Source organism: Drechmeria coniospora, chromosome 02, assembly GCF_001625195.1.
Source record: "Drechmeria coniospora strain ARSEF 6962 chromosome 02, whole genome shotgun sequence".
Taxonomy (NCBI): domain Eukaryota; kingdom Fungi; phylum Ascomycota; class Sordariomycetes; order Hypocreales; family Ophiocordycipitaceae; genus Drechmeria; species Drechmeria coniospora.
In genome coordinates, this window is record NC_054390.1 from 8,422,279 (window position 1) to 8,445,179 (window position 22,901).

General features: G+C 58.7%; 6 protein-coding genes across 6 annotated transcripts; 3 read left to right on the forward strand and 3 right to left on the reverse strand.

The window, feature by feature from the left end:
* Window positions 1-466: 466 nt before the first annotated feature.
* On the forward strand, window positions 467-2,092 carry DCS_05441 (uncharacterized protein; the record flags this gene model as incomplete). The annotated part of the gene is made up of 1 exon (XM_040802745.1): window positions 467-2,092. One exon carries the CDS (start codon window positions 467-469, stop codon window positions 2,090-2,092), a length of 1,626 nt encoding a protein of 541 aa, XP_040657778.1.
* Window positions 2,093-2,600: 508 nt separating this feature from the next.
* Window positions 2,601-3,578, reverse strand: DCS_05442 (uncharacterized protein; the record flags this gene model as incomplete). Its single annotated transcript, XM_040802746.1, has 1 exon — window positions 2,601-3,578. The coding sequence occupies one exon, from the start codon at window positions 3,576-3,578 to the stop codon at window positions 2,601-2,603; it is 978 nt and encodes a 325-aa protein (XP_040657779.1).
* Window positions 3,579-4,401: 823 nt separating this feature from the next.
* Window positions 4,402-7,064, reverse strand: DCS_05443 (calcium dependent mitochondrial carrier protein; the record flags this gene model as incomplete). The annotated part of the gene is made up of 5 exons (XM_040802747.1): window positions 4,402-4,954; window positions 5,014-5,179; window positions 5,254-5,996; window positions 6,344-6,551; window positions 6,740-7,064. The coding sequence occupies 5 exons, from the start codon at window positions 7,062-7,064 to the stop codon at window positions 4,402-4,404; spliced, it is 1,995 nt and encodes a 664-aa protein (XP_040657780.1).
* Window positions 7,065-8,054: 990 nt separating this feature from the next.
* Window positions 8,055-9,395, forward strand: DCS_05444 (C-type cyclin-like Fic1p; the record flags this gene model as incomplete). Its single annotated transcript, XM_040802748.1, has 3 exons — window positions 8,055-8,084; window positions 8,161-8,542; window positions 8,593-9,395. 3 exons carry the CDS (start codon window positions 8,055-8,057, stop codon window positions 9,393-9,395), a joined length of 1,215 nt encoding a protein of 404 aa, XP_040657781.1.
* Window positions 9,396-9,487: 92 nt separating this feature from the next.
* DCS_05445 (alpha/beta hydrolase) lies at window positions 9,488-10,858 on the reverse strand (the record flags this gene model as incomplete). Its single annotated transcript, XM_040802749.1, has 1 exon — window positions 9,488-10,858. The coding sequence occupies one exon, from the start codon at window positions 10,856-10,858 to the stop codon at window positions 9,488-9,490; it is 1,371 nt and encodes a 456-aa protein (XP_040657782.1).
* An 8,411-nt stretch (window positions 10,859-19,269) lies between these two features.
* DCS_05446 (uncharacterized protein) lies at window positions 19,270-19,906 on the forward strand (the record flags this gene model as incomplete). The annotated part of the gene is made up of 2 exons (XM_040802750.1): window positions 19,270-19,536; window positions 19,610-19,906. The coding sequence occupies 2 exons, from the start codon at window positions 19,270-19,272 to the stop codon at window positions 19,904-19,906; spliced, it is 564 nt and encodes a 187-aa protein (XP_040657783.1).
* Between the last annotated feature and the right edge of the window lie 2,995 nt (window positions 19,907-22,901).

The window sequence follows — 22,901 nt, forward strand, 5'->3', positions numbered from 1 at the left end:
GTACAATTCCAGGGACCTACAGTGCTGTACGGAGTAAGTGCTCGGTGTGCTCACAACAACCCAACACCTGACACCTGACCTCACTGGTAATTAGGTTCGCACCTAATAATAGCTGCAGTTGTACTTGCAGGTGCCTGTACCCTTACAGTACTTTGCCGTAGTTCTACAGACTGGGCCACTACGTCCACCGCCCAACCAGGGCTTCACGTGTGGTGCAGCGGCAACTCGATGTCAAGGCGACGACTCGCTCGCCCCCCCCCCCCCCCTCTTCGTCTGCTCTGCTTCCGCTTCCGCTTCCACGTCATAAATGCGTATTTCTCTCTCTCCCATCATCCGCCCCTCACATCTCATCCCAATCCCGCTCCGTTCCGCAGCCAATTAGTCGACCGATCGCCCGACCGTCTCGAGTCACCACCACAGGGCCATGTCGTGACGGCTGAGCGGAGCATCGCCAGCTGCCTCACCCATGGTCTCCCAACCCGAACCGGCCCCCGTCGCACTGTCCCACCGCCGCGGCCCCTTCTCGGTCTCGTCGGTCGCGACACGCCCCTCCCTGTCCCGCACACGACGCTACAACCGCTCTCACGGCGGAGGCGCCTCCCATGTCCCGCAGAACGAGTTTCCCGTCTTCGCCCTCAGCGGCGATGTCGAGATCCTCGTCCGCGCCGGTCCATCAGAGCACCGCTACCTGCTGCACCGCCATACCTTGACCCGCTGCAGTGGCTTCTTCGAGGCCAGCACCTCGTCCGAGTGGTCCAAGGCCCGGCCGCTCGCCGCCAACGGCCACGAGCTGGCCCGCATCGGAGAGTCCCCTTCGCTCCCCGAGGACCTTGCTCCTCTCACCAACCGACGGGACGATGCCTTCCCCACCGCCACGGCCACGCCAAGGAGGCGCTGGAGGTACGAGTTGGATCCTGGCGCCGGCGAGGGTGACATCCCCATGCTCGTCCAGAAGAATGAGTCGGAGCCGCCTCATGCCGGTTCCAAGCCGGGCGTGCGGTCGATCTTCGGGGAAGGGGTCGGCACCGATTCGTCGGCTTCCAGGTCGACGACCTCCCGAAAGCACGACCGTGGCAACCAGGTTGCCTTTGCCTGCTCCGTCACCAACCTGAGCGTCGGTGCGAGGTCGCCAATGCCCCTGTCCCAGGCCGAAGAACAGCTCCTGCGCGACTACGACAATCTCTTCCGCATCTTCTACAACTACCCCCCGGCACTCGACGGAATCAATGTCGTTGACGCCTACGTTCAGTGCAAGTCCCTCCTTGCTCTCGCGGACCAGTACGACGCCCTTGCCGTCGTCGGTCCCCGCGTCGACCACCATCTATTGCAGTTTCAGTCACGCCTGTGGACGCAGGTTGCCAAGTATCCCATCTCCTACTTGCGCCTCGGCTACCTCGCCCGGAGCAAGGTCATCTTCCGAGAGGCACTCATCCACGTCGTCGGTCAGTGGCCCATCGGCGGACGTAGCGGACGTGCCACCCTGCCGGACGTCGTCTTGGACATCATCGAGGACAAGGTCGAAGAGCTCGACGAGACGGTGAGCCAAGTCGAAGGTTGCCTGTTCCGCCTCAGCCTCACCACCGCTCGAGGTGACCGCGTGACGCCCAACACGAGCTATCTGGACTGGCTCGTCGTCAGCCTCTTCCGCCAGTGGCTCGCCGAGAACACCACGCCCCAGCCTCCTCCCGATCGTCACCACTGCAGTCGCAGCCGCAGCTGCAGCCGTAACGTCAACCGGAATCGCAACCGGAACCATGGCCGTCATCCGTCCTTGCCGTCGGTCCGACCGCCTCCCACCTCCGTCGGCGCCGCCTACCGCACCCTCGGCGCCGGCAACAGCACATTTCTCGGCCACGATGAGTGCAAGAGTTTTCTCAAGCTGACGCCCGAGCTCTACAGTAGAGAAAACCTCCGTAGGTTTGAGAGGCGTATGGAAGAGCTCAAAGCCATGGCGAGGGACCTCGTTCACCCGCTCCTCGACAGCGCCCTCGAGCTTGACACGGTCGCCCCCAGCAGGACTTCGGACGGCCTCCCTTATCTCACCTGTACCACCGTCGGGAACTGGGACCTCCCCTGGCCCGTGGACGACTAGCTCACCTGAAAGGCCTTGGCCGACGAACGAACGCACAAGTCCTATATGACCTATTGCTTCGACGACTCGATGACACTCTAGACCGCAACATAGCATGGCGGAGGAACACATTTTCACTGGCCGCCTATGCCACCATCCAATTTCGTCCTTGATTGTTTGTTGCCTGATTCACTCTTCGCCTTTCGTTTTTGGCGCCCGGATACCCCTTTTCTTGATGAACTGGATTTGTCGGATCACCCGCCCCCCTGTTTGATATTCTCCCCTTGCGAGCGTCCCCCCCCCCCCCCCTCGGCCGTTACGCCAATCCATTGAATAATGAGTTGTATATGGTCATGCGAAAGCTACGAATGGAAAATGAAGGTCTCGTCGTGTCGGATTCCTCATGACAGCGGTCGTATGATGATCACAACAGGTACATTTTGTGACTATGAAAAGGATGACAGCGGACGAGCATGGTCCGGCGTCTGGTTCCATCACATGGCCCACCATCCACGGCCACAAGTCATGTCTAGTACTTGGCGATGACCCAGCTCAGAACACCATCGGTTGTCTCCATGGTAACGACCGAGTCCTTGACGTCCTCTCCGTGGATGTAGACGATCTCAACGTGCCCGGTGTTAGTTTTGTCGTTTGATTTGGTACCAAACGTTCCGGTGCTTAGAAAAGAACTGATCTCCGTGGTACCTTCACCGTCTTCCTGGAGAAATCGCGTCTCCCACGGGGGGTTCTTGTCCACCAGCTGCGGAGTGACTTGCACCGTGATGTGCGACTTGCAGTTAATATGGAGACGGTCGTACAGGGGATACCATCCAGAGATGAGTCCTTCGTGAGATCGGATGCTGATTTCACGCGACATGATCATGTAGGGAGCCGGAAGTTGAAGTTCCGTATGCATCGGAGCGATAACGTCGCTCTTGTCCGAGTGGATCGACGTCTTATCCGCGGCTTGCAAGGTCAACCCGCTCATGATATGGATCTTGAGATTGGCCGACTCCAGTCGGAATACTCGCAGCCAGTCTCGGCGCGGGACTCGGACGATGATGCGCATCTGGATGCAGGGGTCGCCCTTGAGCAGCGGCCAAAGGGCAGCTCTTGATGGCGTCATGATCTTGATGGTCCGATGGTTACCGTCGTTGACGACTTGAAGGTCGGGCGTCAGCTCTTCGTCGTTGGATATGACATCAAGTTCGACCTTTCCCAGCGCTTCGTTGTCCTCGGCGGCGCAGAGGACGATGCATCCATCAACTAGGAGCTCTGGGCCATCATCGTGATACGTTGCATGGTCCGTCGCCTCGATGATTTGCAGTTCTTCGAGTTCTCCAATGGAAAAGGAGGTGGTGTACTTGGCCGGGATTAAAGTCCCATCATCGCAGTCCTCTATCGAACGCCACTTGAATTTGCCCAGAAAATCCATCTTTCGACTCGCAGGTTTGTTGTCTTCAAAGTAAGATGGCAAGTTGACATGGCTGCTAGGCATGCCATGCATGGACAGTATTTATGCAAGCGCGAGGTCTCAATGAAACGATGTCTTCACCACGCATCTGTTTTGTTGCGCTGTGGATTGCAGACCGACGGGATGGTGAGGTTCTGCATCCGAGCAAGGAATGGCCATGAAACTGCACATGGAGTCAGGGGGTGAGGTGGGCAGTGAAGCAGTCGAGGGCATCGAAATTGCCATCCTTGGCCCGTTCTTGACGCATCATACAGTTGTATCCATTTTCACTCCATCAGTCCCCGTCCTCTGGCCGCGTCGAGAACGCCCTGCTGTCAAGATCCCTTCGGCTCGGGAATGGGGGGTGTTGCAGACGCCGCGGCTTCTGCAGGCGACTTCAGCGATGTCCAGTCCATGCTCTCGTCGGATCAGCCATGAATGAATGGCTGCGCGTCCTGTTGAATGGAGTGCTTGACGCGCTGCCATGCGGCAGCATCACACAGGTTTGGCTCTTCAGTGCCCCTGAACGTCGGCCACATATTTTGTTTCGTCACATCTTCAGCGGCCGTTCTCCGGCATTCGTTTGGGCCTCTTGGGGCCAATTCTCTATGCATTGTGGGATATCTCTCGACAGATCTCTCCGCCCTCGTCTTTCGACCCTTGTCCTTTATACATCAATGAGTCTGTTCTGTCGTCAGAAAAAAAAGAGTGCCTCGAGGGCTCTCCGGGCTCTGCACCGGCCCTTCCTTGTCCCACATTGCGTCGTAAACCAACTACGGATCCAACGCGGCGAAGTGATGCTTCGAAATGTGTGGCTCGCAAGCTTGCTTGGCCGTGCCTCCCAAGGGCCAACCATGTCTCCGGGACAAAGGAGCCATCAGTTGAGACCGAGGAAGGTCTTGGAGTTCTCGTAGACGATCCAGGTGATGCTCAGCGCGGGAGCAACCTTGAGCATGTTGGGCGTCAGCCCCTTGTAGAGCCCGCGAATGCCTTCCCGCGCGACCGTCTTCTGGGTGACGTCCCAGACGCCCGTGTAGGTCGCCCGGTGCATGACGGTCCCTTGGGTCTGCAGGCGTGTCCGGACGACATTCAGGGGGTAGACAACAGTGGCACCAATGGCGCCCGACGTGGCGCCGATGATTCCCGTCGCGATATTGCCCGGGTTCGCATCGTCCTCGTGGCAGCCCGCGTACTCGGCGTAGTAGGACCGGTACGTCTTCTTCAGGAGCTCGAACATGCCCATGTCGATGGCGCTGTAGGGAAACATGCCGATGAGTCCCATGGTGACGCCTCGATAGCAGGCTCGGACGCCGCCGTCGGCGTACATCTTGACGGCCGTCTGGCGAACGAGGGCGCTCCCCGTGAGGCCGTCCTTGACCGTCTCGCACTGGAGCCGGAACTTTAACGTGTCGAGCGGATAGACGCAAAACCTGTCGGACGTCAGCGGGAAAGGCGGCGGCGAGGTGGGTGGCTTGGCGGCCGGACGCACTGCGCAATCATTCCCGCGAGGCCGCCTGCGGTGAATTTCGAATACGAGTTGATCCTCCTCGGGTCCCCGTGGCCTTCGAAGTTGGCGAGGGCTCGCTTGGCGGCCTCGTACGACCCAAACTTGATGGCCGTCTCGGGCATGATCTTGACCACGTTCAAGCCGTTGCCTGGACAGAATCAGAATCAGCAGGTGGCTTCGAGGCCAGCCACGGGGAGCGGGCGATCTGGCGATGCGTCTCACCGGCAAAGAAGCCGCGAAGGCCGCCGGAGTGGAACAACTCCCGGACGGCGTCGCCGAAGGGGCGGACTGCGTTCTTGACGGCGGCGATGGGTCGGCCCTGCTTGAGGGCCACGGCGGCCGTCTCGGAGCTGACGCGGGTATTGACGAGCAGGTAGACCTTGAGTCGGTCGAGGGGCGCAGTGGCCGTCCGCGACACTCCCCCGGCGATGGCACCCGCAAGGAAGTAACCTGGATCGGGGGAATAATCTGTCAGTCTAAACTTTCTTTGGCTGACAGCGGCAGTGCCGAAAGACTGTGACTCTCCAAGATGCTCCTCCAGGGTGCCATCGCCGACGTCCGGGGTGTCCTGCGCAGCGCAGCTACCTGCGGCGGCCGCGTGGAAGATGGTGTCGGCAGCCAGGTCGGCTGCAACCTCCATGGCCTGTATCTGCGACGGAAACACCTCCGTCTCGACATTTGCTTTTTCTGCTTTTTTTTCTATCCAAGGGTTTTGGGGTATCGTGGGTGGTGTGGGTATCGTGTTGGTCGGGTATTCGGAGGGAAAGGCAACTCGGAGGAGGGAGCCAAAGAGGGATTGAACAACAGGGTAGGAGGAGGAGCGTCCCGTACCTAGACCTTCCAAAGTTTCGCCGCTGACGGTAGAGTCTCCCTCGGGCGTGACGTTGACGACGGACTCGTAGTACGAGAGCACAGCACGGAGGTGAGAGTCATGTTCTCGCGCCGGCATGAAGAGGAGGAAGTTCCTAACGTCACGGAGCATCAGCCAGCTGCTTCATCCGAGATGTCGAACGAGGCCATCTCATCGATTTGCCTTTGTCGAGTCCAACGGGGTCAAGCCTGGGGGGGGGGGGGGGGGGGGGGGGGTCATGGCCACGGATGGTGGTGGGGATGCGACGCCAGCGTCCCTCGCGCCTCGGTCACCAAGACAGGGCACATGATGTTGCGGCATGCGGGACCAGCAACGACCGCAACCCAACCCGCGCGGCCCGACAAGTGACGGAGTCACGGACGGACCAAGCGAAAATAGAACAGGACAAGAGTAAAGAATAAAAAGACATTCGTTGGCGAGGCAGCGCAACGGGACACGTACCGCCATTCCTCGAAGCTGACATATCCGTCAAGGTTCTTGTCCATATCTTGGAAGAATTCAGCCAGTCGGCGGTTGGAGACGGTCAGGCCTGCGGTTCGAAAGGCCGTCTGGAGCTCCTTCATGTCGAGCTTTCCGTTACCATCCTTGTCAATGGCCTTGAAGAGGCGGTTCAGCTCCCTGTCGGCATGCTCGACGAATGTGCGAAACTCTGCAGTGGTTCGGTGTCGGCGTCAGCAAAACGGCTCCCCTTCCTCTTCTTCAGCGTAGCCCGGGGCGACGAGGTGGACGATGCTTTCATCCGACCTCGAACCCCCTCCCCTCGTCAAGCAAAACGCAGGAGGCGAGAGGCAAGGCATTGACGCCAGATGGATGGGCTGTACGAGCGAGCATTCGTACCTTCATATTGAATTCTGCCGTCGTGATTGGTGTCGACCTCGCGAAAGATTTGATTGAGCAGATCGTCGGCGTTCTTCAGGGCTTCACGCATCATTTTCATCAGCATCGGCTTCCGTCTCGTCTCCCCGCCAGCCCCGCAGTGGGTGGGTAGCTTACGGTGGTCGATGATGTGAAATCCCTTCTTCATGCCCTTGAGATCGAGCTCGTCTTCCCGATTCAGGTTGAGCTTGGTCCAGAGCACGCCGACACGAGCATCGAGCGGGTTCTGGGGCTCCTCTTTGCCATTCTTCACGTGGCCGTCGGCGACGAGCTTGGTGCTGTCCATGGCAGCGGCTGCATTTCTCGCCAGGGCGACGAGTGACCGTTGCTAGGCTCGGTGTGGAAGGTTCGCTCGCGCGTTGTCGTCCCGAGGGGTTATAGAGACGGCATGGTGCCAAGGCGGCAGCAAAGGTGAAGGGGGTGACAGCAGCGTGGAGGTGCTTGACGATGAGGGAGGCGAGGTTGGGCTCGCAGTCGGGGAGGTGATGGTTTTGCCAGTAGGCCAATGATGCAAATCTGCGGCAGCTTGGTTTGGTTTCAGAGGTGCCGCTTTGGGTTACCGAGTTGTTTGGAGGCAAGCCATTGATTGCTGCCATGCAAAGGGAGCAATTATCATTATAATGAATAGTGGGTACCTGCGTATTGGCCTACTTGTGCGGAGCATTTGCGCTGTACTCCGTACCATCCGCGCGAACTGTGGACATGGCCAGTGGATGCGGAGTGGGAACAAGATGTTACCAGAATACTTGCCGAGTACTTGCAGTACGGAGTATAGGTGTACATGCATGTACTTGCTATGCAGCGTGGAACTTGAAATTTGTAGGGATATATGACGAACACTACACCTGGGTACCTCAAGCTACTACTCTCAGTCGCAGCTTGCAAGTACTTGCGTAGTACAACAATATGTAGACCAATTGGTCCCCAGGTGGCATTATTGTACTGTACTGTACTTGCAAGTTACAGCACACATACTTGCAGTACAACTACAACTAAGCACAAGTACGGAGCACATGTAGTTGTACTTGTGACCAAGTACCTAGGATTAGTTGTACTTGTAAGGATACTAGTACCTACGGAGTACAGTACAGTAGTATTAGTTGTACCTGTATACTAGTACCTACAGTACTATTAGCTGTACTTGAATACTAGTACCTCAAGTAGTATTAGTTGTACACCTAAGTACTAGGCACCTACTTATGTACGTGTTCTAGCAGGTGTACGGAGTACAAGTAATACAAGCCCAGAGGCTGCAGTAAGTACACCCGCTGCTACAATGTTCCGGCAGTTCATCACTGTACTAGCAGTACGCGTGCACCTACTTAAGTACTACAGTACAGCTAGAGCCCTTGCGAGACGCTACAGCACGTTCTGTACAGTAGGTCCCCAGCGCTCAGTCCCAGGCCAACTGGAACTTATCTTATCGCCCCATCCCGCCAACGCACCAGCCTAAACCTCGGTCGCCGGAGGGAACGCCTGAGGCTCGCAAGCTCTGGTTCTGTTCGGCAGAGGCAATCAATCATGGTGGCATCAACACCATCAAACGTGCCCAACACCTCTGTCTGAGCAACAAAGGTGCCTCTGCGGGTGCCTCTCCGCAGGCCATGTCGTCAAACTACTGGGAGTCGACGCAGAGGCGCCATTGGCTGCTCACCAAGGACCAGCTGGAAGCGAGGCGGGAGAAGCTCGAAAAGGACAATGCCGATCTCGTCCGCATGTTTCCCCTGCAGCCGCCGCGACTTCTGGCCATCTACTTCAATCAACGTGAGAGCTCTCCTCGCAGTCGGTGGCCTCTGGGCTAACGTGGGCCGCAGAGCTGCTGAGGCTCGGCAAGCGTCTGCACATACGGCAGCAGGCCATGGCGACGGCCCAGGTCTACCTCAAGCGCTTCTACACTCGGGTCGAGATCCGTCGGACGAACCCGTACCTCGTCATCACGACGGCCATGTACCTCGCCTGCAAGATGGAAGAGGCACCGCAGCACATCCGGCTCATCGTCACCGAGGCGAGGCAGCTGTGGTCCGAGTTCATCGGGCTCGACACGTCCAAGATTGGCGAGTGCGAGTTCTTCCTCATCAGCGAGATGAACTCGCAGCTCGTCGTCCACCAGCCGTACCGGACGCTGAACTCGCTACGCGGCGAGCTGGGCCTCGTCGACGACGACATGCAGCTCGCGCGGTCGGTGATCAACGACCACTACATGACGGACCTGCCGCTGCTCTGCGACCCGCACACGGTGGCCCTCGTCGCCATCCTCTTCACCATCATCCTGCGGCCCAACTCGTCGGCGTCGGCGGCGGCGCAGAACGCGTCGGCCTCGATGGCCATGGGCTTGGCCGCGGCGCAGGCGGCCATCGGCCAGGCGCAGGCACGGGCGAACGGCCTCCCGGATTCGCCTCGGCTGCCTTCGGATGGCAAGGAGAAGCAAGCGGAGCCGAGGTCGACGAGGCTCGGACGCTACAGCACCTGGCTCGCCGAGAGCTCGGTGGACATTGCCGCCATGGTGGACGCGACGCAAGAGGTCATTTCCTTTTACGAATTCTACGAGCAGTACAACGACAAGCTTACTAGAGAGCAAATCACCCGCTTCGTCAAGGCACGCAGTCTAGACAAGTAGGGCGGGCAAAGCGCCCCGATTTTGGACGCGAAGCGGCATCGTGCGAGCCGAGCACGGCAACGGCGGCTCGGGTGGCCACCTCCCCCCTCGGTCTACAGGCGAGACTCGTCCTTGCCGTTCCACGCCGCAAAGGCAACATCCGCCACGTCTCGTCCTCTGGAAATGGCAATCTCGTGGCCCCCCTTCAGCACGTGGGCCACGACGCCGTCCTCGCCGAGGACCTTGCGGGCGTCTTCGATCCACTCCTCGGCCACGACGATGGGGTCGTTTTCCGCGAGGATGAGGCAGATTCGGCCCGCTTCCAAGCCAGCAGGGGTTTCGGCGCCGGCTCGAGCGCGTCGCCGGCTCGACAGCTGCTCGGCGAGCCGCCGCCACGGGCCGTCGTGCTGGCCGTAAATGGGCGCGTTCCGCACGGTGCTCAGGTACGCCTCGGCGAAGCCTTCATTCTCGGCCAGCTGCCACCGGACGACGTGGCCAACCTTGACGGCGGGGTTCTCGCAGGAAATCGAGACTTGGTCAAAGTCGACGTCGACGTCGGCGTCGTCGCCCTCGGGCACATCGGCGTTGGACCCTCTCTTGGGGTCCAGCCTACGACGGACGAGAGCCATGGTGAGGCAGTTCGGCAAGAGACGACCCGAGTAGAGCAACCTGCTCAGCAGGCCAACGTGCGACGAGCGAACCAGCCCTCCCGGGCAGACGAGGGTGAGGGAGCGAAGAATGTTTGCATGGTAGGCGGCGAAGGAGGCGGCGAGGGCGCCGCCGAGGGAGTACCCGACGAGGTGGAAGGCCGAGGAGCCGGTCCACGAAAGGCCGGAGGAGGCGAGGACGAGGAGGATCTGGGAGGTGTAGAGGCGTTCATCGTACGGAAGGTCGACGGGGGCGTCTGAATAGCCGCGGCCAAAGAAGTCTGCTCGCATTAGCAGCCATCCTTCCGGGGGGGGGGGGGGGGCAGTCTCGGATACCGGTCTGGGCAGCCAGTGTAGAGAGAAGACGGCCAGGGCAAGCTTCGAGAGCAGACTGGTAGGGAGGTAGGTAGGGAGGTAGAGGGAAAGGTAATTCGGGGGCAGCGACTCACCAAAGAGCATGACCCTACATCCCCTCCTGACAAACTCCTTGGCCATGTCCCCCAAGGCAATGCACGGAGTTCCGATGCCGTGCATCAGAAGCACTTTCTCGCCGGCCTCGGGACCCCACTCAAAGACTTTGATGGTGCCGTATTCACTCTCGACCTCACGGCCGCCGGGGAAGACGTCCGGCGCATACGGCAGCCCATCGACCGTTTGGGGATGGCTTGCGGCCTGCGTTGACGACTCCCGAGCCCCAGACGTCACAAATTTGCGTTGCACGGGCCTGTCTCTGAGAGCAGGGCGGATATAGAGATATAGTGACAGGCACGCGGCGACGGCGAGGATGGCCACGTCGGCTGTTCGACCAGGCAGGACGTGGTATGGACGGGGTACCATGACGGCAGCTGAGGCAGAGCTTCGTCCGCTCGGCCGGTCGAACCTTGGCCAAGTCAAGAGTAACCGATTTTGCGGGTGCAGTCGACAATGAAGGAATGAATACGCCAATAATTACGGCACTCGGTCGTCCATCTGGACGGATGGGCTCGCGAGCGTTCCTGAAGCGGCCGTAGTAGCATGGCTCGGAACCTCGGCTTGCGCTCACGTGATATCCACTCGAATGTTCCATTCGTCCAGAGGGCATTGTTTGGTATTTACGTGCTATCTCTGCGGGAGAATGCGCAGGATGGAATCAATAGAAGGGGTCAACGTCGTCTTTTCCCAGCGTGTTCCCACGGCGTTGACGGTGTCGGTCGAATGATGGTGTCGCCATCAGTCAAGGCGTCGTCGATGTGGGCGTAACCAAGTACAGTAGTTGTACTGTAGGTACGGAGTACAGTGTGCTCTGTACCTAATACAGTAAGTAGTGCCAGTAGCAACTTGCTGCATGGACTGCTGAGGCCCCGACGAACCGCTGTGAGCGAATGGACGGGGGCTGGGGGGGGGGGCGGGGACGGGCGCTACTGGCTGGTACCTCCTGTAAGCTGGCACCTTTAACGTCTACGGCATACGGAGTACACTACTCCGTACACTACATTTAACTGTAAGTGCCTCGTAAGTAGTAAGAAGGCAGCAAGTAGGTAGTAAGTAGGCACTACCTAGTATTAATAGTAATGGGTAGTAAGTAGGTAGTAAGTAGGTAGTAAGTAGGTAGTATGTAGGTAGTATGTAGGTAGTATGTAAGTAGTATGTAGGTACTAGGTAGGTAGTATGTAGGTAGTATGTACCGTAGGTAGTATGTAGGCAGTATGTAGGCAGTAAGTCGGTATTACTACAGTAGTAGTAAGAAGGTAAGTACGGAGTATTAAGTGGTTTATTTTCTCAAGTACAGTATGCAGCGCTACATGTACTCGCTACCGTACTATCGCCCGGGTGCTGTGGACGCCAGTTAGCACGACACCTACCCAGTGCTGTCCAGGACATGTCCCGCTCGTCAGCCAGCACCACTAGCATTACAGGTAATAATGCACCACGGCACAAGGACACGCAAGCATCACCATCCACAACCAACCTTGGCCGACGGATAAAAGCAGCGTCCACAAGGCAGGCAGGCTGATGCGACACGTTTCTTTTCTTCTTCGCCTTCTCGGCGCATCGAAAGAACGGTGCCATGCTGAGCGAAGCGGGCGGGAACCCGGCATGCTCGATGGTGCTCGCTCGACTCGCCAGCTGCTCCGAAACTCCAACGGGTCCAGCAGTTCGCCCACCGACCATGACGACGATGCGGGAGCAACCTCCGCTGTCGGTCGGCGGTGGGGAATGGGAGGAGGGACGGTGCGAGCATGGCGGAGACGGGACGTGTCCTGGGCACCTTGAAGGTTCCTCTGCTCCAGGATCAGGGTTGGTCGGGTCGCGTCTCGACGGCCGGGGGGCGGGGGGGGTGCCCGACCCAGCGGCGAGTCGAGGCAGGCCGTCCACCAGTCAGTCGCCTCCCAACCCTTTCGTTTCCAATCTCGTCACCAGCCTCCCGCACGAGTCGCCGTTGCGACCGTGGACTCGGCCCTCCGGAACTCGGTCGTCGCATCTCGTCTTGCGTCACCGCATCCATCGCTTGACAAGACGGCACATGATTCGCGGATCCCCCCCGCCAGGTGAGACGTCCGAACATTCATGCGCCGTCCTGACTGCCAGATGCGAAACAGGCAAACGGGGTATGGGAAACAGGCGAGCGGGAGCGAAACGGTGCGGCCGAGGCGAAGTGCGGCGCAGGCCCAATCCTCCCCATGGACACGGTGAAACGGGCTCATGCTGGCAAGTCGGGCGCTGCGCTCTCCGACGATGCCGTACAGTGCGCATGTAGGTGTGCATGCAAGTGCGGCAGGCGTGCTAGCGGTATCGTGTCGCATAGTCGGCGGCACTTCATGCCAGCGGTGGACCTCAAAGGCCGAGAGGCCGGTTCGATGGCATGGAGCGGCATGAAGCAGCATGAAGCGAGGCAGCCGTGAGCCTCACGTTGGCGACTTGTTCGTGACGCCATCCCCCCGTGGCCATGATGGTGGCATGCATGCCGTGGACGGCGTTTCCACTCCCATCGCTCGCACACCAGCACGCGGTCGAGACGCTGATCCTCGATCAGGAAGGGATGCGGAGGACACGAGGACGGGGGTGAGACGACTCCGTACATTGTCGTGGCCTTTTTCGTAATGCGTCGTGGACGCCGCAAGCACTCGTCCTGTCAGTGAGCATGCTTACGGTCGAGGCACGACAGCGGGACGAGGAACGGCGGGCAGCGAATGCGGTTGTCCCTTTCAGGGTCCAGCCTCCCGCAACGCTAGGGGACTGTAGCGGCGACTGTAGCGGCGACGATGCACGCCGTCGTACGAACCACTTGGATAGTACAAGTCCCAGTGCAGCACGTACTTGTGCGAGTAGTACGGAGTAGTAATAACGCTTGGTTCTAGGTACTACTCCGTATTTGCTGTATTATTACTCCGTACTCCATACCTACTAAGAAATTACATGTACGTCGTCTCCCATGCGCATGCGTGCTGCAAGTACCTACTAGGCACCGAGTACAGTTGGTAGGGACCTAGCAGCCAGTGTAAGACAGTGTACCGCTGGTACCAGGACATGCACATGTACTTACTGTACGTGCTGGAACAAGTAATAAACCACACGTCCATGCACGGCCTGGAGTGGAGCGGGGTAAATGGATGATGCATGACATGGCCGATAAGTCAGCCGTCTGAGAACATGCAGCTACAGCAAGTATTACAGTACGTAGTTGTACATGCACTTGCGTCGGCAAGACAGTAAGAGCTCGTGTACCGTACTGTACATGCCCCTTGACTGGCACCACGTGTGCTGGTAATTCGTAGCACGGGAAATAGTTGGTACAGATAGTAAGTACGTCGTCGCGTTAGGTCAGACGAGCCAATGTCCAGGGGCTACGGGAGGCGGAAGTCTTTTGGTAGGGGATGAATATACTTGGGTAGATGTGCTGTAGGCGCTTGAAGTGAGGTCAAGGGCCAGCGCGGAGCGCTTCGTACATGTATGTACTCCGTACTCCGTACTGTTCGTGCGTAATAAGTACAGTACTTACCGTATTGTGCCCCAGTGCACCTTTGTATGGAGTCCATCGCCGCCACCTGGCTGTTCCAACCGAGACCTTCACCTCACGCAATCGTGTCCCTGCTCAGGCGCGCGGCGGATAACAGGACACGCCCGAAATCGCGAGGGAGCTGCATGGGTTGCTTGCAGTCGCGCTTACCCGTCAAAAATGCTGCCTAGGACTGGAGATGCGATCGGGAGGGCCCCCCCAAGGGCAGGGCGTCCTTTGGCGGTCGAACCATGGACGAGCCGCGCGGCGCTGAACATTGTCCCGCCGCATGCTGGCTACACGCACGGGGTACCACCATTCGCTCGTGCCATGCATCTTCACCACACGTGCTCCGTGACAATCCCGTGCAAGGTGTGGCCGGCCGATGGTCAGCGTAGAAAAGAGTCTGTGCGAGCCTGCCCAGCCTCAGCGCCTGTGAGCTTTGGCGGGTGGTGTGCTGACCGAGGGACTCGCAAGGGCGCGTCGGCCCCAAGCACGGCGATGAACCCTGCGCTGGTAACAGGTACATGTGCTGCTGCATTGCATCATGATCGGCAAGTCCTGCGACTCTGAGGGGCTGAGGGAAATGGAAGGGGAGGCGGTGCGACGAGTCGGTTCTGGCAAACGAGGAGGGCCCCCCCCCCCCCCAACCACGGGGCGCCATGGAGCTTGCCGGCTTTCGATGCGACTTCCTCGACATACTGTACGGGTGAGCTGTCACCACTGGCCTGATGTGCGCTGGGCAATTGTCCGCCACCCCGCGGTCCATTAGGTAGTCTATACGGTAGTCCCTGGTGCGCGATGGCCGCGACGAGGGACGAGACGGACGGGACGCCGAATGGCCGACGAAGCCGCCGCTCCGCAATCACGCAAGATCTGGTGGCCATATGGAGTACGAGTGCTGTATTCTTCCTAGCCCGGGACGGTGCGGAGCATGCGCGGATGATGTACATGTACATGTGCGCAGGTGGAAATGCCATGTGTTCCATGCACGCCTGCTGCGCACGGCGCATTCCGTCAATGTACATGTACATGCACCCTCGATGCACCGCGCCGCCGTGACAAGGTACGAAGCAGGTACTAGGCACAGACAGGTGCCGGCTGGTGCTGCTGGCCGTTCTGGTGGCGCCTGGAAAGTTCGAGGAACAGGTCCGCCACCGACTCACAAGCACCACCTGGCAGACGTATGGCAGACGCATGGCAGACGTACTGTACTTGTACGTACACCGCGCATGCCCCTGTGCTGGTAATTACGCCGTACAATCATCGTCGGCCCGTCAGTCGTCCTACCCCGTGTCCGTGGCATCGGCCACCCAACGCCGAGGGGCCTCATGCGATTCACTTCGACTGCTGTCGTTCTACGTGACGTCGCAGGAGGGGCAGAGGAGTGCTTGCGCGAGACTGTCGTCCTTTGGGGCGCTGCGGACGCTGCTCGAGCAAGTCTGTCTCTCGGAAACGGCCAGGGCCTCGTCCCCCTGCCACCCGTCAGGTTCCACGTCACGTCACCCGTCCCAGAGTGCCGAGGCCCGAGTATCTGTACTTGGTGCGTGCACACGGGAGCGTGCAATTCCATGTACAAGTACTCGTTCCGCTCCTCGTCGTTAAAGGTACAGTACACTGTGCAGGCGTATCGTGCAGGCGTATCGTGCAGTCGGTGCGCATGTACGGAGTACGGAGTGCAGTAATGCTGTAATACCTGAACAGTACCGTCTGCACGGAGTACTTGTGCGAGTGATGGGCCAGAGAGTACTCCGTACTGTACGTACTATTAGTATCCAGCCATCCTGCTGCACCTAATTGTGCTCGGGCACAGTGCAAGGGTACTCGGTGCTCGCGCAACCGTGGCGCATCGGTACAGTACGTGCGCTCAGTACGTGCGCCACTGTCCCGCGCCGTGTGGCTTGACGCGCGACGCCACCGAACGGGAGCTCGCCAGTGGTCGCCTCGCCGTCGTATACCCCTGGTACGGAGCCCGGCTAGCATGGAATACAGTAGCGGTCCGTAAGTACAGTGCGTACGGTGCGTGCGTGCGTGGCGCTGGGAAAACTCGAGCGCCGTCAGCCGTCGCCGCACCCGCACAGTCGTCAGACCACCGGCACCACACTGTCGCACCACCCAGCCAGCCAGCTGCTGAGCATCCGACCCGGGCGGGGCCAGCCAGATTCGGCTGCCGGACATTCCAGCAGGCCCCTCGTCACGGGCGCCATGGAGCCTGAGGGCCCCCATCCCCTCCCCTCCCCTCCCCTCCCTCCCCCCATCCGTCGAGGTCACTTGACCGCTCGACGTCCGTCCCTGCGCACAGCTCTCCTTCTCCACCGTGCCTGCCAAGCCTGGTCGAGGCCGTCCGTCGCTGACCCGTCACCGGGTCTCGTCTCCCGTCTCCCGTCTTTGCGTCGTCGTCTCGCTGTCTCACCATGTCGGCGTCTCGACTGCGGCGACTAGCGGTACGAAGTACTATTGAATTCCCTGGTCGGACCAGCGAGAAGCACCCATTCATCGTCGCGGCGTGGCACGGCCAGACCCTCCGACGAGGTTCAAGCATGTACTGTGCTTGTATACGGTACGGAGCGCATTGTGCTGTGCATGTGGTCGTGCACGGCACTGGCGAGTTCCGTAAGTAAGTATACATGTGCAGTACGTACAGTACTCACAGAGTACATGTGCAGAGTCCAGGTACCACGTACGTACTTGTCGTGCGTCATGACGCCGTTCGGTGCAGACCATCACCCCATTGACTTTGCGGGGCCGGATGACAAGATGGGCGCCGCGAGCTGATCGAAAGCTTCTCACCACAGTACCACCACCCACCCCTACAGTACTTACAGTACAGTGCTCCGTACGTGTTGGTCATCCGCATGCTCGGATGCGTCCAGAAGGGACAAGGCTCCGGAACTCCGCTTCTTCCTGGGCATTTGTACATGTGATTGCATGCCTCTGAGGAATACGCAGGTGTACGAGTTCGGCGAGAGCACCGAGTAATTATCACACGTACTCCGTATCCGTACTCTGTACTTTCTACTCGCGCTGAATCGCCAGCTCTGGGCAACCAAATACTAAGTAGGTACGGAGTACTCCGTACGGTACATGCATTCCTTGCAAGTACATAATTCCCACTACAGTACTCCGTACTTGTACCCGGAACAGTAATTACATGCTGGTGGGAACCTGCCGCCGATGAGCAGGGCACCGCTGCTCCAGGTTGGCTGCCGCTGCGTGCTGCGCTGACAAAGGGCCAATGGTGACTCGACCAGCCGCCTGCCTTGGCCAGCTCTCGCGGCTGACGCTGACTGGCTAATGAACAGCGGCCAAGGGTACGAATGGGTCCGAATGCGCAAGTAGGTGTACAGTACGAGCTTCTCTCCCCTTCCTTATCTTGGACCGTTGCAGTATTACTAACTTACGTACACCTACGGAGCACGGAGTACTTGTGCAGTACCTAGTACAGTACAGCAGGTAATAATACTTGCTTCAGTAATACTCGTAGCATCCAGGTACGCCGTTCATGTAATTATTTGTAGGCAAGTGCTTGTACACCACCGTAAGTCCTTTACAACTATCGGTACAGCGGGTATGCCCACTCGTGCATGCACAGGTACGTACTTGGACATGTAATGTAATAATTGCTTCCTTACTCTGTACATGCACTAATTACTTGCAGATTACGGAGTACTTACTCTACCTGCAGTACTCCGCGCAGTGGACATGTAATGTACTCCGTACAGAGTATAGTACGGAGGAATACGGTAATTCCATCAAACCCAGTTGTGCTACACGTACTGTATACGTATCTTGCTGCACCGAATATGGCACATGTGTCAGTAGTATTCACGACCTAATACTACTTACTATTAGCACAAATCGTTCAGCCTTCTGCCGTACTCCATATCTGCCCGTATCGACGATAATATGCCATCGCATCCCTCTTCTAATCAGCCAACTACTGCCAATAATGCGATGCTACGACGAGACCATGCCTCGCGGCCAATGACCGTCGAGGATTGCTTGTGCCCTGAGGATCCGTACTTGGAGGGAGTGGCCCAATGCCAAACGAGTTCGTGCGGCTGCGTGGGCTGCCCAAAGGGGTTAAGCCCCGTAACTTCTCCGTCTCTCTGGGAGGTGTGGATGGGCGAGCCTGCGTGAGGGCTGCGTCTGGTATCAAGCTGGGAGGGATCTCGGTACGTCCGTCGGTGGCCCCGCGACAGCAGACCGCGGCCCAGTCATCGGCGGCGGCGTGACAGAGGTACGGTACGTAACCCCCTTAGGGAGGTACCCTACGGGGACGAGCGAGCGAAACCAGGCACGCACATGTGCAGCAAGTACAGAGTAGCAGCCGTGGTGGCGGCACACCTGGTTGCCTCGAGCAGCATCGATACGGCCGACAAGGCAGCCATCCCATTCGCGCGCCCTGCCGGCGTGGCTCAGCCTGGCTGACCCGGATGGCACCGACGCAGCAGCTTCGGCGCCAGGCTCCTCTTCCCCTAGAACGCACTGTAGCCTGCACTGTGCCACATGCCACCAGCCCCAAATTTCCAACAGTAGCGCCTCCCCTGGCCGCCCCCTAGTCCCCCTTGGTCGTAGCGCGCTGCGTGCCAGCCCAATGACCGCCGAGTGGCAAGGCGGGCGGGTCCAGCCCTCTCGGGCTCCCATTCGCCGGCTGCGGCCCTGCCCTCCCACTCGCCCCCCCCCCCCCTCCCCCTCCCCACCCGGTAACCCAGCAGGTACGTACCGGGGACACCTGCCTGCCCTCCCCCGGCTCGCCGAAGCCTGGCTGCAGGCAGGAGGAACCCCCAACCAACAAAAACCCGGCAGCACCCTTCCTTCTCCCCTCTTCCCACCACTCTCGCTCAATCAAACCGCTTCCCTTCGTGCCACCAAACCTCCTCCTCCTCCGCTCATCCCTCTCCTCTTTCCCTCGTCACCTAAAAGCAAAAACCGGTGCCGTTGCTTCGCATTTCCAACCTCATCCCCCCCTCAAGCGAAGACTCTTCCCCCCTGCCTCGACGACGGAATCACCTGCTGCAGCCACTGCCTTGTCGCTCGTCGGTTCAAAACAAACAAGGCGCGTCCGTACCCTAATCGCTCCATCGGGCCGCCCCAAGTCCCGAGCACGCACGCACACACAGCCAACGCACGCACCCACGCACGCACATCGTGTCGCCGTTGACCGCATCGCATCCGTTTGGTCCGCCGCATAATCCGTAATAGTCGTGGCCGTCAATCGCAATCAAGTCGCCCGAACCCCCCCTCGGCAGCTCGTGCGGCAAGACGCAACATGGCCTCGTACTTTCACTACAACGCGCAGCCGGCGCACCCCACGTCAATGTCACACAGCCATCATCACGCCGGCGGTCGCAATCGCAGGGCACCTCGGCTCTCGGTGTCCCAGAACGCCCACCGACAGCTTCGCAGCGCCCGCGGCATGAGGGACATGAACGAAACGGCAGCCTTATCGGCCTTTCGCCTCAAGTTCGAGGCGTGCCGCTCCTTCGACCTCGAGGACGACCTCGAATTCTGCCCCAACCTGTTGACGGAAACGGACGTGAGTAGCAGCACCCCGAACCCCCCCCCCCCTCGTGCTCCCGCGGCGCCTCTGACCGTCCTCTCCCGTGCAGTTGGTTTCCATCTCTAGCGCCTCGGAACGTTCGTCGCTCGCGAGCAACTCGCCCGAATCCTCGCCCACGCAACAACCCCAGACGGTGACGCCGGGCTTCTCCCTCAACTCGAGCTCGCCCGCCTTCATCCCGCCGAGCTACCCCAGCCACCAAGCGAACGTCAAGCTCCACCATCCCTCGGCCACGCGCGGCCGCAACGCCATCCCCATCATCAACCCCGTCACGGGCATCTCCATGTCCAGCCCGCCCCCTTCGGTGTCGCCGGCCGCCATGCAGGCTCTCGGCCGCAGGTGGTAGGTGCCGCCGGGCCCATCCTCGGCGTCCTTGACGGGTGCGAGGTCGGTCCGAGGGCGCCGCCGCCGAGTGCCATGTACTGTACTTCAAAATCACTCCTCTTCATCCTCGGCATTCTTCCCTCTTGGCGGGCACACCAGCAAAACAAGTTTCAACAATGGCATCACTCTTCCTCGCGCGCACCCGTCGTCCCGTCCTCCTCGGGACGAGCCGAATCGATGCGGGGCACCTCGACATTTCCTCGTCGGCCTCGGCACCAACCATCCTCCCCCCCCCCCCCCCCCCCCGAGTCTCCGAGCAAGTCTCCGAGCTCGGCACCTGAACCTTTCCCCTCCCATGCCGCAACCGACGGACACCGCTACGAGGACGCACCACTAACCCTGTCCCGAGGAGGTTCGATACCATTTTGTTTTCTTCGTTTTTGTTTCATATTTTGGATATAATTTTGCAAGTAGGTGTTTGCCTGGCAAGATGGGACTGTCGACACGAATGGGCGTTTACGCACGATTATGATCTGCATTTCGGGCCACGCAAGGTACCGGTACCGGCGGCACAAAATTTAGGACCGGTGATTTCGACATCGCGTTGTTTGCTTTTCATGGGACGGCAGCGTTTGCGGCGGCTATGCTATGCTATGTCTTTGAATATCGGGAAAATACCTTGGCCCGCTCTTTGACGACGATGGGTTTACGAAGTCAGCAAGGGACGAAAGAAAACCGAAAAGGGGTACATAGAAGGGTTTTTTACGACGATGGGGTCATGGGGCATTTGCTTTGCGTTGTTCGAGTCAGGCATGGAAACGATTTCTTCTTTGCCGCGGTGGTTGTTGGCCTTGATTAGCGTTGTCTTGCGTCTTTTGCCGCGCACATCATCTGGAAACGGGCTTTTTCTGGGATACGGGGAGTTGGCTGCTTGTTCTCTCCCCTCATTGCTTGCTTGCGTTGCGTTGCGTCTTTGTCGTTTTAGGACATCTCCCCTGTGCAACTAATGGGAAAGCGGCCTGCAAATGTCCATTTTTCTATTCGCATGTACAGCGGCGGCGGCCGGCGTGTTCATTTTTGGGGGGAAAACGTGCTTCGGGCATCGGGTCGAGTTGCCTCTACCTGGCATCGCCATTTTCTCTATTTCTGCGGGCATATTGGAAGGAGAGGAGCATGAATGAAAGGGGCGCCGTTACGTCACGACATGATCTAGGTTGCCAGTCGGGATTTGTTTGGGATTTCTAGGGCCCTCGTGCCTCGGGTGTTTTTCCAATGTCTTGTTCGGGATCTGATTCTTTGCCATGGTGGCGAGCGGGCATGCTTTCCGGGGAACGGCGATTTGCATTGGATACCGCGGCTCGAAGGGCCTGCACTGCACGGATGAGATGAGAATATACGATGCGTTCCAAGCTGAAGCCGACTGCTCCCCATTGCGTGCTGGTCGATTGATGTCGCGTCCCAACCCCTCCCAACCAAGAGCCTGTGAGGCCGACGAGTGGCAGTCGGCCGACAAGAAGCCATCAAAAGCTGACCAAGAGGCCGTCGCCGACAAGAGGCAATCGCCGACTTGTCCAGACCTACCGCCCGCCACGTCATCTACGAATCTGGTATCGTGTCAAAGGGCATATGGCGCATGGCGCATGGCGCATGGAGCGAGTGGGACGACGGCGATTACGTTCTGCGGCCCCGTTCGTGCCGTGCATCGTGACGGCCGGAGTCGCCGTTTTGGGGAGGGTGACGTCGGCTTTGCGCTGGAGTTGATGCGACATTGACACCGGGTTAGCTGGTTGCGGGCCGGTCGGCGAAAGCGTGACGTCACATGCTGGTGCTTCACTTAGTAGCTCTAACTTGCTTATACTCCGTACTAAACATGCCCATATGGCGTGCTACCAACCAGCTGTTGCACGGGGCCGCGGTGACAACTTGCTGGGTACCAACGACATGTGAACGTAAACCATGCACCTTGGAGACATGGGAGGCCAACATGTGAAACTCTTATTCATGCTGGAATGGAGGATTATTTTGGATTCAATTGAGCAGAGTTGGTGGGAAGGTATACTTGTACTGTCCCACGATAGCACGTGCTCTTATCCAGTAGGTATTTGCGCAGACAGTAAGTATTATTACATGTGCCCAGGATGGGGTACTTGCACATAAATACATAGCACTTACAACTACATACTATTGCTATTACTGATAAGCATGTAACTAGCGAGGTGTACATGTAAATGTACATGTAAGTAGGTATTGAGGAGTGTGGAGTACTCTGTACAGCAATACTCCGTTATGGGTAATTACAGTACTTGCAGTACACCTTATGTCCTTGGTGGAAGGAAACGGTGGCCACGTGCATGTTCGTGACGAGCCCGCCAGTTCGGACAAATCGAAAGAATATACGGAGTATTGTTTATTCAATCTTCTTTCTTCCCTTCGTAAACAAAATACTCGTGGCGACTGTCGCACTGCCTTCTTACGTACATGTGGGCAGAGGTGGTGAAGCCAACCCTAGGTAGGCATTGGTAATGATATCATGGCCGTAGCTGACATCAGGACAGTCTTGGAAACATGCATGACATATTGGCTAGCAGCCAAATATTCGAGTCTTGACCGTGTACATCAGCAACATTCGGAACTCCAACTGCCCTGCACGTCAATGCGGCCTCAGACAATAGAAATAGTGATGCCTCAATGATGCATGGCATACCAATTACATGGCAGTCGACGGTCTCCAGTCCAAATGGTCGCCTGGGTGACGCCTATAGGGTAGCTATCGGCGAGGCTACCAACGAGCGGACTCAAGTACGCACGAGGCTGCCGACTGCTGCCCCCACCACCAGCCCCGCGCCGACAATCGATAAGCGTGCAGCCGAGCTGGTCCCTGCAACTCCCTGCAGCTCGAGCTAAAATAATTTCCCTGCCCATCACCGCCGCGGGACATTGCACCTCATGTCGCTCCGCCTCTCCTCGACCATCCACCACGCGACGAAGCTCGACGAGGCTCAAAGAAGCCCGACGAA